Source organism: Balaenoptera acutorostrata, chromosome 9 (genome assembly GCF_949987535.1).
Source record: "Balaenoptera acutorostrata chromosome 9, mBalAcu1.1, whole genome shotgun sequence".
Taxonomy (NCBI): Eukaryota; Metazoa; Chordata; class Mammalia; order Artiodactyla; family Balaenopteridae; genus Balaenoptera; species Balaenoptera acutorostrata.
In genome coordinates, this window is record NC_080072.1 from 6,901,300 (window position 1) to 6,914,327 (window position 13,028).

Below are 13,028 nucleotides of genomic sequence, written 5' to 3' on the forward strand. Positions count from 1 at the left end.
AGACTGACAGGAGGAACAGAAGTGCTGTGAGGTGCCAAGCCAAGAGGATTACCATCCTCCTCCTGGTGGGGGCCCACAGCGCTCCCACAGGAGGGCACTGTTATGCCCCTTCCAGCCTCCCGGGAGGAGGCTGAGTGGGTTTCAGGCCCCCAACACCTGCTTCCTGCCCCATTGTCTTGGACAGGAAGGAGCCGGGAAGGGAGCTGGAGACACTTCAGGGGCTGGATTACGGCCTGTCCTGGGGCCTGATGGGGGGAGCCAGTGGCTTACCACGGTCCCACATCCCGCCCCAGGATGGAAGTAATGGGGGAGTCAGCCACCTTAGTTCTGCAGTCCCTCCAGATGGGAATGGTACCCAGTCTCAACGTCCCCGCCCTCGTCCCAACGCCGGCGAGTCCCAAACAGACGCTGCCCCAGCCATGGGCTCTGCTTCCGCCTCAGTTTATTAGCCTCCACCCAGCCCCCAGCAAGTCCCTCCGCTCCAGCCTCCAGTCCCCCTCCTGCCCCGCCAGCGAGCGCCAGGGGCCCTCCTCAGCGTTAGGGTTTCTAAGTCCATGCCAGCGGCCCCTCGTGCGCAGCGGGGGCGGCGTCCGGGTGCCGAGGTCCACCGCAATCTCCGCGCGGGAGGAGCAATCCGGGCGGGCGTCGGCGCGAAGCTGTGCCCTCAATCATCTGGGGAGCAGGCCAGGGGCAACTGATCGGGGCTGCCCACGCTGCCGGTACTGGAGCTTCCATCGCCCAGGTCACGGGGACCGCAGGGGGGCAAGGCCAGCTCGGGTGTCGGCCCAGCGCCAGAGCCCCCCGAGCCGCCGGTACCGCCGCGGGGGCCCCACTCCTCGCCCAGCGCCAGGCAGAGCTCCTTAAGAGCCAGGTTCTCCCGCAGCAGCTCCTCTTGGCGGCCTTCCAGCTCGGCCAGTTTCTGCCAACAACCGCCTAGATCCTCGCGCACGGCTCGGGATGCTTGGGTCCCGAAGAGCTGCCACTGGCGAGCGGCTCGCCGCCCGCGCTGGCGCTCCGAGTCCAGGAAGCAGCAGAGGTCGCGCAGCTCGCGGTTCTCGGCCTGTAGGCGCCGGTTGAGCTGCTTGAGCTCGCGGATCTCGCCCAGGTGACCCTGTAGCTGCCGATTCACCTCCTGCATGAGGCGGCCGCGCTGCACCAGAGCCGCCAGGCGCGCCGCCTCCTCCCGCCGCAGGCGCCGCACCAGCTCCTCCTTGCCCAGAGCCGCCATCTCCTCATCCGTCAGCTCCTCCAGGCCGCCCGTCTCGGCCTCCATGGCTGCTCAAGCCTCTGGAGCATCGCCTGCCCGCCGCCGCGGCCCAGGAGCCCCACGACGAGCTCCTCACCGCTGGGGCTCAGGCATCCGCTCCGCGGACAGGCTGTGGTCGAGCTAGCTTAGGCTGCAGCAGCCGCGCGGGGGTGGGCACGCGGCGGGGCGCGCGCCGGGGCGGTGCCGCATGACGTCTAGGAAGAACAGCCAATCCAAGCCAGCTCCCTCGGAAGGGGGCGGGGCCTAGGAGCCGGGAGCGAGACCCTTCCCCGCCCACTCTGGACCGCGGAGTCCCAGACCCTCGCAGACACTCGATATCCGCGTCACCGACCTCCGCGGCAGTCAGCCGCAAACCAGAAGCTTCGTACCTTCCAATTCCAAACCTCCTCAAGCTCGAGCTCCCTCTGAGAACCAAGAATCGGGGGTCGGCCCCCGACTTTCCTGCCCACCCCCGGACGAAATCCAGACGGATCTCCTTTCCTTCCTAGCTTTGCTCGAACTCAAGAGTCTCGGCTCACTGAGCATCGCTCCCAGTCCACGGAAACATAAGTCCAAACGTCCTGGCTCACCATCAGCCTATTCTCCCTCTCACGGACCGTGTCCTGCCCAGTGGGAGGGGCATACAAGGGATTCTTTTGTTCAATAAACTATTATTGTATGTAAGGATTATGCAGAAACAAACGATCAATATCCTTATACTGTCCTTAAAGAGATCGTAATCTGGCAGAGGAGACAAGCTGCGTTAAACAAAAAGCAAATGGAAGAAGAGCACATTTTGAGGGACCACCCCCTACCTGCAAAAGGTTTCCCAAAAGAGGTGATATCCGAAGGGCCCTGAAAGATGCATAGGACTTTGGCAAGTAATGAGAGAGCTATTTCAAGGAGAGGGAATAGCATGATGAAAATCGCTGGGGTCTGAAAGAGCCTCGCTGCTTTAGAAACAGTGAGAGTAGCTTGTTTTTTGGGTTTTTTGTTTATTTGTTTGTTTTGGAAAGGCAGGTGCTTAGAGAAAGTGGTAAGAGAGGAAGGGAGGTAACAAAGGTAGTCAGAAGCCAGATTTTTAAGAGTTTTCAATACCAGGCTGGAGCATTTACACAGGCCAGTAAGAATTTAAGCAGGAGAGTAACATTTTTAAATACGCATTTTTTAAAAAGGTTGTTTGGACGGCTATGTGTGGGATGGACCACAGGGAGGGGATGTAGGCAGAGAGATTACTAAGAACACTGTGTCAATGGGCAAGGAGAGCTATACAGAAGAAGTGGGCTGGGACAGTGCCAGTGGGGGTGGAGAGGACAGAACAGATACTAGAAATATTCAGGAGGCAAATCAGCAGAACTGAATGTAGGGAGAGAGGAGTCTGGGAGAAAGCCCAGGTTTCTGGTATGAGAACCGCGTGGATGGTGGGGCTGTCACCGAGATAGGAACGCAGGAAAGAAACAGATCCGGGAGACCCACAGGTCTGTCTGGCTTTTGAAGGTCCTGTGGGGGACAGAGTGGAGTCACACATAGGTGGCCGTCTGGATGTGGACTTCCAGACAGAGCTCTAAGCTGCAGAATAAGAGAGGTTATTAGTGTGTGTGTGTGGGGGGGGGGGTGGTTAAAACCATGGGAACAGGTGCCCCATGTTCAAGAGAGGGGCTCGTCTGCAGGATGGACTGAGGGGCTCCCATCCAGCAAGGGCCCTTGAGGACGAGCCAGACACCTTTTTTTCAGAGAAAAGACTTAGGATAGAGCCCAGTGGAGCCCCTAAATTTAGGATACAGGTCAAAGTAGGGAGGCCCCGAAAAGGGCAGAGAAAAACCAGGAGGATGTGAGGGTAGAGGTTGCCGGGATAGGGCAAACTGGCCGGAGACCTTGACTCTGAACGCCCTCCAGCTAACCTGGCCGGGGTGAGGGTGGGATCGGGTGGGGACTGAGAGCCTGAGATTCTCCCTCCCGCTGGGAGGAGGGAGGGGCTACTCCACTGCCTCCGCCTCCGTCTCTTTCCTCGCCGCTCCTGCCCCGACTCGCTCTGTCCCGGAAGTAGTCCTTTTCTGGCTCCGGGTGCCGGGAGCTGAATGTCTGTGCTCCCGGAAGTGGCCCGGCGGCGGCGCGCCGGGCCCGGGCAGTGCTTGCTCTTGCTGGGGGGGGGCTGCGGTAACACCCGGGTCCGGGCGTCGCCATGACCAGCGAGCTGGACATCTTCGTGGGGAACACGACCCTCATCGACGAGGACGTGTATCGCCTCTGGCTGGACGGTTATTCGGGTCTGTGGGGGACCGTCTGTGGGTGCCGGTTTGGCGGAGCTGTTGTTTTGGATGGGAGAGCGGGCAGAGCCAGGAGTACGCATCCTATAGGGCAGTGGGCAGAGACCTGGGAGTACCGAATACCTAGGGGTCGGGGCTGGAATCCCTGAAGGGCCTCTGGGGTCGGCGGGGCGGGGCCTGATGCTAGCGCTCACTTCCCAGTGAGCGACGCGGTGGCCCTGAGGGTGCGCTCGGGAATCCTGGAGCAGACTGGCGCCACAGCAGCGGTGCTGCAGAGCGACACCATGGACCACTACCGTACTTTCCAAATGCTCGAGCGCCTGCTACACGCCCCGCCCAAGCTGCTGCACCAGCTCATCTTTCAGATCCCGCCCTCTCGACAGGCGCTGCTCATCGAGAGGTGCTCACCTGGCGGGATGGTGGGGGCGCCAACCAGTCTGGCCAGATACCCATTTTGCAGGCTGAAAATGAGGCCCAGGGAGGGACGGGGCTTATCTAGGCCGGGAGAAATTTGAGAGCAGAAGGGGCCAAACCCAGGTCCTGCCAGTTCTCCTTTCCCCTCTTTTATGCAAAGTCAGTAGTGTCCCCTGACTCCTCACAGGTACTATGCCTTTGACGAGGCCTTTGTGCGGGAGGTGCTGGGCAAGAAGCTGTCCAAGGGCACCAAGAAAGACCTGGATGACATCAGCACCAAAACAGGCATCACCCTCAAGAGCTGCCGGAGACAGGTGGACACCACACTCATCTGCAGCCTGCCCCTTCACACCATCCCTTTGGTCACTGCCCCACCTCCAGGCTCCTCCAGCACCTCGGTGGCAGTGGCTTCATATCCACTCTGCTCTCTTTTTGTCCCTTCCAAGCCATCCCCTACTCTTCAGCCAGAGTGACCTCTCAGAAGCCCAGATCTGACCTTAGCTTTCCTGGGGCTTAGCCAGGAGGGTCAGTTTCAGCACAAATTAGTGAAGAACTAGAGAACATGATGCTAAAATGGGGGTGAATTTATTGATAAGAGTGAGTAAACATGCATCCAAGGCAAGATGGCAGAAGCTGGTGAACACTTGTTGAATTGATAACGGGTATTAATAATTAATAGTTTGTTGAAGGAATAACAAATGCTCCATCAGTGTCTGTTGACTGAATAGGTGGGTAGGTGATAGAGGGACGTTCACTAAACAGCTTATTGGGTGAGCAACCTCTGACCAGTCCTCCCTCCTCCTCTAACTGCCCTGCAGTTTGACAACTTTAAGCGAGTCTTCAAGGTGGTGGAGGAAATGCGGGGCTCCCTGGTCGATAACATCCAGCAACACTTCCTCCTGTCCGACCGGCTGGCCAGGTGAGGGGCCAGGTGAGGGGCTAGGTGAGGAGCCAGCTGCCTCCCCCTCCTGCACACTCCTTCCTTGCCCCCTGAGGCTGGTCCATATTCCCCACCCCAAGCCGCTTGACCTCCTGGCTGGGTTGGGGGGATGGTTATCCCACTCCTGGTCTGTACTTTGGATCAGACTGGCCTGGGTTTGAATCCCAGCCTGGCCATTCACCAACTGGGCTATTGTGAGGTGCCACATGGAAAGCCCATGATGGCACAGCCCCTGGGGCTTAGTATGTACTCAGTGAATGGTAGCTGTTACCCTGTGGTCTCTCATTGTGTCCCTTAGGAGACCTGGGCTGCAACCTTCTCTTTGCCCAGATGAGGAAGCCCAGAGAAAAGTGACTTGAAACACACATCACACAGTGAGTTAGGGTAGAGAGAGGCCAGAACTCGGATGCCCAGCCAGTGTTGCAGGTGGGAGCTGCTTGCTAAGAAGGAATTTCAAGCCCTGATGGGCCCACTCTCCCCTCCCTGCAGGGACTATGCAGCCATCGTCTTCTTTGCCAACAATCGCTTTGAGACAGGGAAGAAAAAACTGCAGTATCTGAGCTTTGGGGACTTTGCCTTCTGTGCTGAGCTCATGATCCAGAACTGGACCCTCGGAGCCGTCGGTGAGGCCCCCACTGACCCAGGTGCCTGGACACCTCCTCACCTTCTCAGGGCCTGGCTTCCCACCAGCAGTTTCTCCTGCAGGCCCCCATTGCCAGCATCCTTTCTTCTTCGGGGCCCCTCCCCGGCCGCTTCTGCTCACGCTCCAGTGTTCCCACCCACACGTCTGCAGACAAAGGGCCCCCGGCTTCCCTGTGGCTTGGGGCCAGTCACTCCGCCTCCCTCACACTCCACTCGCTCTTTTGTCTCATGGGGCGCAATGAGGTGGTGGGGGAGGAAGGCTCGGGATGTCACAGGAGGGGTTTTTATCTCCCACCCCAACTCCCTTCATGGACCTCACTCAGACCCCCAGGCGGATGACATGGACATGGACTTAGACAAGGAGTTTCTCCAGGACTTGAAGGAGCTCAAGGTGCTTGTTGCTGACAAGGACCTTCTGGACCTGCACAAGAGGTGACCCTTGGGGTCTGTGGGGTGGGGCCTGAAGTGGGGGCCCAGGCGACTCTGGGCTTGACCCTGTCTCCCTGCAGCCTGGTGTGCACTGCCCTCCGGGGAAAGCTCGGGGTCTTCTCTGAGATGGAAGCCAACTTCAAGGTCTGTGGCCCAATCCAGCCTCTGTCCCATTGGCATCGTCAGCCTCCAGAGCACTGTCCCCTCCGGGCAACTCTGCTCATGCCTGAGATTGACCGGCAGGTGGCGCTGCTGCTCCCTCTGCCTGCCTGTGAGCGGGGAGCCAGCTCTTAAACAATGGGGAGTTATTTGATTGAGGGAGGTGGATAGATTTGGGCTCAGCCCCCAGACTCTTGGGCAGAAGGCAGAACTCCCAGGCTCCCTGCCCCACAGAACCTGTCCCGGGGGCTGGTGAATGTGGCCGCCAAGCTGACCCACAATAAGGATGTCAGAGACCTGTTTGTGGACCTTGTGGAGAAGGTGAGCTGTCCTGCCCGCTGCCGTCTGATCCCCATCCTGGCCTGTCCCTGGGCTGTACCAGTGCTAGATGTTACCTTGGGCCCACAGTTCGTGGAACCCTGCCGCTCCGATCACTGGCCGTTGAATGATGTGCGACTCTTCCTGAATCAGTATTCGGCATCGGTCCACTCCCTGGATGGCTTCCGGTGAGACACCCCAGGCCTCCTCACTCTGCCGGCCTCCTTCTGGGGCCTAGCCCTCCTGCAGACTCAGAGTTCCCTGTTCTGTCGCCCTGGAGGTGGAAGTCTCTGTCAACTAGAGTCTCAGCTCCACCTCTTGGAAGCTGTGACCCCGACTTTGGACAGGTTCCTTAACCTCTCCTTTCCTCAGTTCCCTCATACATAAGCTGGGGGTGATAAGGATCATAGGAATATTGTGAGGATTAAACGAGTGAAGGTGTAGAGAGCACTTAGAGCAGTGTCATGACACGATGGGGATACAGTAAACATCAGCCAATACCGTTACTGTTATCATTGCAGGCACCAGGCCCTCTGGGACCGCTACATGGGCACCCTCCGTGGCTGCCTCCTGCGTCTCTGTCATGACTGAGGCCCCCTTCCCCTGCCCTGCCCACATTGACAATAAAGTTGCCATGACTTTGGAGGAGGCTGTGAGTGGGTACACATATGGGTCCGCGTGTGGGAGTGTGTGCAGGTTGCACGCGTGTGTCTCTGAGTGTCACAGTGTCTAAGGATGTATGTGTCCGTTGGCCCCGCAGGGACTAGGACATGTCAGAGAATGGTATCTATGTACTCCCCATCCATTTCCCCACCCCAGCTGAGTCCACTCTGAAGACAGGGGTCTTGTCTAGGTTTATTCAATCCGTAGCAGAAATACTGGGAGAATAGGCAAAAACCTTGGGGTGGGGTGGGCAGGGAGGTAGCTGGCACAGCAGGAGAGAGCTGAGGGGCAGCCAGGTGGGCTCAGGGAGGGCAGGAGACTTGGTGCTTCTTAACGGGTTTGTCCACTCTGGCAGTGAACGGGTACTTGGTGATGCCGCAGGTATTGCTCCCTCGGTGCAGCCGGAAATAGCCCTAGGAAGTTAGGGGACATCAGGGCCAGACGGTGGGGAGAGGTCTGTCCTGCCCTGTCCTCCCGCCCCCAGTAGATCACACTCACCTCCTCACCCCAGTTGGCCCCCCAGGAGTTCTTCAGGATCCAGTATGGGATGGAGTAGCGAGGATGAGGATGAGACCGGGATGAGATCGCCTCTGCCTGCCTCCCCTCCACCGACTTGCTTTTACCAAAACCCACCAGCAGGACAGAATGATTCACAAGCTGGGGGTCACAGGTGGTAGGTGTGGCCTTGATCACACCCTTCTGGTATTGCTGCAGGGGCAGAGAGGCTGAGTCGGGGGCCACCTCCCCTATATACCCCTCCCCCCAGTTCCCTACCTTATCCCACCTGCAGTAGCTTCATGTTGATGGTCACAGTGATGGGGCCTTGGGTGGCCAAGTACCTGGCGATGCCTGGGGGTGGAAGGTGCCGTCAGGCCCTGCCTGCCCTGTGCCCCCTGCTCTCGGCTCATGGGTGTCTCTATCTCTTTCTCTTTCCCACGCCCTACCCCCCGCCCCCAAATCCCTCCATCTCTGTCTGTAGCCCCGTCTGTCCTTGTCTGTCTGTCCCTGTCATTCTCCCCCCTGGGCCCGCCCGTGTGTCTCCATCCTGCCCGTACTCTGCTCGCAGGGCTGCAGCATGATGAAATCCTGGATCCAGGCCACCTTCTTATGCTTCTTAGCCAGGCATCTGTGGGTTTTGCTGTTCCCCTTGAATGGGTAGTCCTTGTCACTGGCCAGGCCACCTGGACATGGGCAAGGCCCCGGAGGAGACTCGGCTCAGCTCCGGAACATCCCATCCCCCCCCGACACACACACACACACACACACACACACACACTCCGGAACATCCCATCCCCCCCCAACACACACACACACACACACACACTCCGGAACATCCCATCCCCCCCCCCGACACACACACACACACACACACACTGCGGAACATCCCATCCCCCCCCGACACACACACACACACACACACACACACTCCGGAACATCCCATCCCCCCCCCCCGACACACACACACACACACACACACACACACCTGCCCCGAGAGACAGGCACTCACTGTTGTTGAGGACAGTTATGAATGCATCCCAGACGAAGCCGCCCTTGCAGCCATTCCCACAGCGGTCACAGTCGAGCAGCTCTGGTGCAAGCAGGGACAGTATGGGTGCCCGGGCCTCAGGCATCCCCGCCTCAGTCACACAGGTCCCCTCCCCCAGCCATACCTTGCACGGAGACTTCCAGAGACTGATGGTATTTGATGGCCCACAGGGCCTCGATGTTGCCCGCTGCTGCCATGGCCCAGCAACAGTTGCAGTTTTGCTAGTGGTAGAAGGATGGGGGTGGGGTAGGGAATGCAGGCCTTGCCCCTCTCCTCCCCCTCCCGCCACCAGGGCTGGATTGGGCCAGGCCGCATGGGGGCAGATACCTGGTTCCTGATGGATGAGATGATGCCAGCCTTCTTCCGCCAGTCACAGGTCGGGGGCACCGACTGCCCCCACTCTTCAGACCCTACCTTTTGGCTCACACTTGGGGCCTCTCCAGCCACCCTCTGATGCCCATAAAGCTGGCCAAACTCCTCCTCTGGGAGACAGATGGGGCCCCCAAGTTTCGCAGTTTTTACCCCCTCTCCCCCACAGTCTGCCTCTCACTTCAGCCATCCACATCCTCAGCCATCTGAGTCCCCCTAATACCCTGGGAGACAGCAAGGCAAGGGTACTGAGGCCTAGAGAGAGGCCAGGTTCCTTGCTGGGGTACACTCCCCTGCACCTGCTGCCTCCCCCTGAGCTGGGCTGCGACCCAGGCCTCTGGAGTTCCTGCCCCTGATCACTGATTTGGGCCAAGCACCCAGGCCTCTGGTCCTGAGTCCCTCTGGGAAACAAAAGCCAAAAACCTGCCCTGTCCATCTGCTAGTATCCCTGGAGAAGGTTCTGCTTCCCCACCTACCACCTAGGGGCCAGGAGGGGCTCCCAGTACCTGTGAGGTCACTGAATGGAGTCACCCCAAACTCAGCTGTGCCCAAGTCCTCCTCTTGCAGCTGCTGAGCCTTGGCCAGGTTTCGGGCAAAGATGTCCAGGCGGCGAGCATGCTCTAGACCAAAAGGAGGTTGTCCTAGGCTGGCTCCCAAGCCCCCAGGGGTAGGAAGTGGTCACTGGCTTGGCTTCCCATCCGCACTCGCCCAGGTGAGCACTGGCTCATTTCCCGTGGTCCTTGCAGGCCCTGCTACAGACACCTGGGCCAAGGAAGTGGCTCCCCAGCGCCCCTAGAGTTGGGTTTTCCTAGGAGGTCAGAAGAGGGGTATCTCCGCCCACCTGGGGAAGAAGCCAAGTAAAGGGTCGGAAGGCAGAGTGACTCAAGGGAAAAGTGGATGGTTAGAGACCGGCTTCTTGCCAGGTCATCTCTCTCTGTACTTCACATCTCTGACCGCAAGTCTGTGGCTGGAACAAGGCGGGGGAGGGTGGGGTACAGGTCCACGGCACAGGAAGTCTGGGCTGAAAGGTGCTCACAGACCATCCCCCTATGGGAGATGAGATGCAGAGGACAGGGGCAAGGCTGGCAACTCCTGGGGGTGGAGAGGGAGTCCCCAGCTTGGGGACAAAATGGGTATCCTTGGGTGTTTGCTGAATGAACTCATGACTAGATGGCGGCCTCCTGCCTGCTGCCTGCAGTCACAGCAAAGTGGCCCTAGAGGCGAAGGATCCTCTTGGACCAGTCAGACCCCCAACAGCTACCGCCTTCCTCCAGGTTCGTAGCCAAGGATGATCCTGTCCCCACTTGTGCATTTGGGAAACCAGGGAGTATGCCCCCAGCCCTGTCCCTGTCCTGCTGAGTGGCTGTGGCCAAGCACATTACCCATGCTGGGCCTTGATTTCCTTGTCTATTAAATGGGAGAAGGGGGGTTGGACCGGAGACATTTGCGCCCCATGATACCTGCTGGGTGTGAGTAACTCCGGTTGTATCGGATCTGGAACAATGTGAAGACCTCTTTCAGCTCCAGAGGCTGGGGACCTGGGTCCTGGAAGAACAACCAAGGGCAGTGGGGAGGGGGAGAGGTGAGGAGTCATCGCTGGGACCTCAGCTCCCAGATGTGCCAGGACTGGGTTAGGGGAACAGCCAGTTCACCCGCTCTTATCCCTGTGTGGGCCTGGACACGTCAGTCACCTCTCCAGCCTCAGTTCCTCCCTCTGAGAAATAGGAACAAAGCACTGTTTCTGAGGGGGTGAGCCCCAGGCATGAGGAGCAGGTTGGGGACACTTACCTGGCCCCTGAGGGAGCCCTTGATGCCTTGGGCCAGGCCTGCCACCAACAGGGCCAGGAGATAGGAGAGATGGACAGTTAGTGACATGATGCCGCAGACCAGAGTGTCAGGGGCAGGAAGCTATGCAGAGCAAGGTGGAGGGGCTGAGAGGGTGGAGCTGGAGAAACCACAAAGGGGAAACCAGGCTGCGAGGGGGAGGAGGACCCCCAAGCACAAGAGGCCTTCAGGCTTTTGTGCCTACATGGCCCCCTGCCTTCCTGTACCCCGCTCCACCACTTTATTCAACAGAGGCTCTCTGCCCACCCTGTTCTGGGCAGTTCTAGGGATATGGAGATGGATCTGTCCTTAAGGGGACAGGAGGAGACAGATCCTAAGTGGGCAGTGACAATATAAGGCCATCAGTGCCTGAGGGGGAAACGGGGGGCTATGGAAGCCACAGGCCCTGATGACTGGGGGGATGGATGGTGGTCAGTGCCCCCCGGGAAGCATTCTTGTTCATCCTATTACAAAGCTCAGTCAGCTCAGAAGTCACCTCCAAGAAGCTCACCCATCCTGTGGTGTAACCTGCAGCTCCTTGAGCCCCTGGTGTGCCTGTGCCTACTTGGCATCTGCGTCCCAACCACACTGGAGGTATCTGCCTTGCTTGTGTCCTCAGCACCCAGGAAGGGGCCGGGCACAGAGCTGGCTCAATGGGGATTTGTTGACTGAGCGATTGGTCGTCATGGGTTTTAAACAGTAAAATTCAGGGTCCAGGGGACAGCAAGTGGCATCTACTACCTCCTTCTGTTCTTCATTCCTGTCACAGTCTGGGGATGGGGATGAGGGGTGTGGGTGGGCCTGAGGGGGCAGAAAGATAGCAGGATTGGCATCTCAGACGAGTAAGGCCGGAGGCTAAGGGCTGGGCAAGGGTGTTGACACCTGTTACTTCTGCCTTGGTTTTAAGTGGGTCCTTGGGCTAGGGAGCTCCCATTTGGGCCTCCACGCTGGCAACCAGCACCCAATACCAGAGATGGGTGAGAAAAAAACTGGCTTTCTTGGGGTTCCAAGGAGATGGGAGCGAGGGGAAGGGATCCATCCACTCATGTGTTCACCACCTCGTTTCTTCGTTCATTAGGAATCTTCCCAAAGCTGTGAGATCTCGTTTTGCTGCACCCAGCGCCCCCCCCCCCACACACACACCCCGGATAGTAAGCCAAGGGACTCCTCTATTTGGAAAAAAGTGTGATGCTGCCTTTATTAAAATACAGTAGACAGACCATCCACAGAGGGGTACCTGGCTTCATGATTCTAGATCCCAGGCATGTGTCCCAAGCTGGTTTTGGCTGTGTGTGACCTATGACTAAAGCCCCATGTCAGCCGTCAGAGCTGGAGGTTCAAATAACAGCTTTATTGAGGTATAATTCACATACCATAAAATTCACCATTTTTAAGTGTACAACTCAGCGGTTTTTCACGTATTTGCATAATGGTGCAACCATCACCACTGTCTAATATCAGAGCATTTTCATCACCCGAAAAGAAACCCCATACCCATTAGAAGTCATTTCCCCATTCCCCCTTCCCCTCGCAAACACTCATCTAGTTTGTCTTTCAGATTTGCCTATTCTGGTTGTGTCATATAAATGGAATATGTGGCCTTTTGTGTCTGGCTTCTTTCAACTAGTGTACTATTTTCAAGATTCATCCATGTTGTAGCATATATCAGTACTTCATTCCTCTTTATGGCTGAATAACATTCCACCGTGTTACCATTTTTTGCTTATCCTTTCATCAATTGACGAACATTAGATTGGTTCTATATTTTGGTTCTTATGAATAGTGTTGCTATGAACACTGTGTACAGATTTCGTGTGTGTGTGTGGATTGTGTTTTCAATCCCCCTGGGTATATACCTAGGAGTGAAATCGCTGGGTCACGTGGTAACATTTCTGAGGACCTGCCAGACTGTTTTCCACAGCGGCTGCCCCATCTTACATTCCCACCCACAGTGTATGAGGGTTCCAATTTCTCCATCTCCTCGCCAGCACTTGTTACTGTCTGTCTTTTTGGTTTTAAAGAACTATTATTTTTAGCCTCCTCCCCCCCCCACGTTGGGGCATGGTGCTGGGAAGGATTTGGGGGTGGCGAGGTGCTCTCCAGTTCACACCGCACCCTGAAGGCTCACCCCAGGACCCACCGTTAAGTCCTCTCCTACTTACACCCCCTCCCCGGGCGGGGCGATAGTGAAGATAAACGGGGGTGGGAAAG

At 57.7% G+C, this 13,028-nt stretch overlaps 3 protein-coding genes across 4 annotated transcripts; 1 reads left to right on the forward strand and 2 right to left on the reverse strand.

The window, feature by feature from the left end:
- Positions 1-425: 425 nt before the first annotated feature.
- Positions 426-1,451, reverse strand: CCDC85B (coiled-coil domain containing 85B). The gene has a single exon (XM_007170970.3). It carries the CDS (start codon positions 1,271-1,273, stop codon positions 665-667), a length of 609 nt encoding a protein of 202 aa, XP_007171032.2. The 5' UTR covers positions 1,274-1,451; the 3' UTR covers positions 426-664.
- Positions 1,452-3,322: 1,871 nt separating this feature from the next.
- Positions 3,323-7,058, forward strand: FIBP (FGF1 intracellular binding protein). Of its 2 annotated transcripts, none has more exons than XM_007170968.2 (10): positions 3,323-3,513; positions 3,715-3,913; positions 4,115-4,241; positions 4,746-4,846; positions 5,357-5,511; positions 5,833-5,941; positions 6,019-6,082; positions 6,332-6,418; positions 6,506-6,603; positions 6,937-7,058. In XM_007170968.2, exons 1-10 carry the CDS (start codon positions 3,429-3,431, stop codon positions 7,004-7,006), a joined length of 1,095 nt encoding a protein of 364 aa, XP_007171030.1. In that variant the 5' UTR covers positions 3,323-3,428; the 3' UTR covers positions 7,007-7,058. The 2 variants fall into 2 exon arrangements, with proteins under 2 accessions (XP_007171030.1, XP_007171031.1); XM_007170969.2 differs by having other exon boundaries at positions 3,324-3,513; positions 5,357-5,490.
- Positions 7,059-7,380: 322 nt separating this feature from the next.
- CTSW (cathepsin W) lies at positions 7,381-10,868 on the reverse strand. The gene is made up of 10 exons (XM_007170967.2): positions 10,782-10,868; positions 10,454-10,538; positions 9,500-9,613; positions 8,952-9,106; positions 8,749-8,845; positions 8,586-8,666; positions 8,134-8,259; positions 7,863-7,927; positions 7,577-7,786; positions 7,381-7,491 (listed from the first exon to the last, which is right to left on the reverse strand). The coding sequence occupies exons 1-10, from the start codon at positions 10,866-10,868 to the stop codon at positions 7,381-7,383; spliced, it is 1,131 nt and encodes a 376-aa protein (XP_007171029.1).
- Between the last annotated feature and the right edge of the window lie 2,160 nt (positions 10,869-13,028).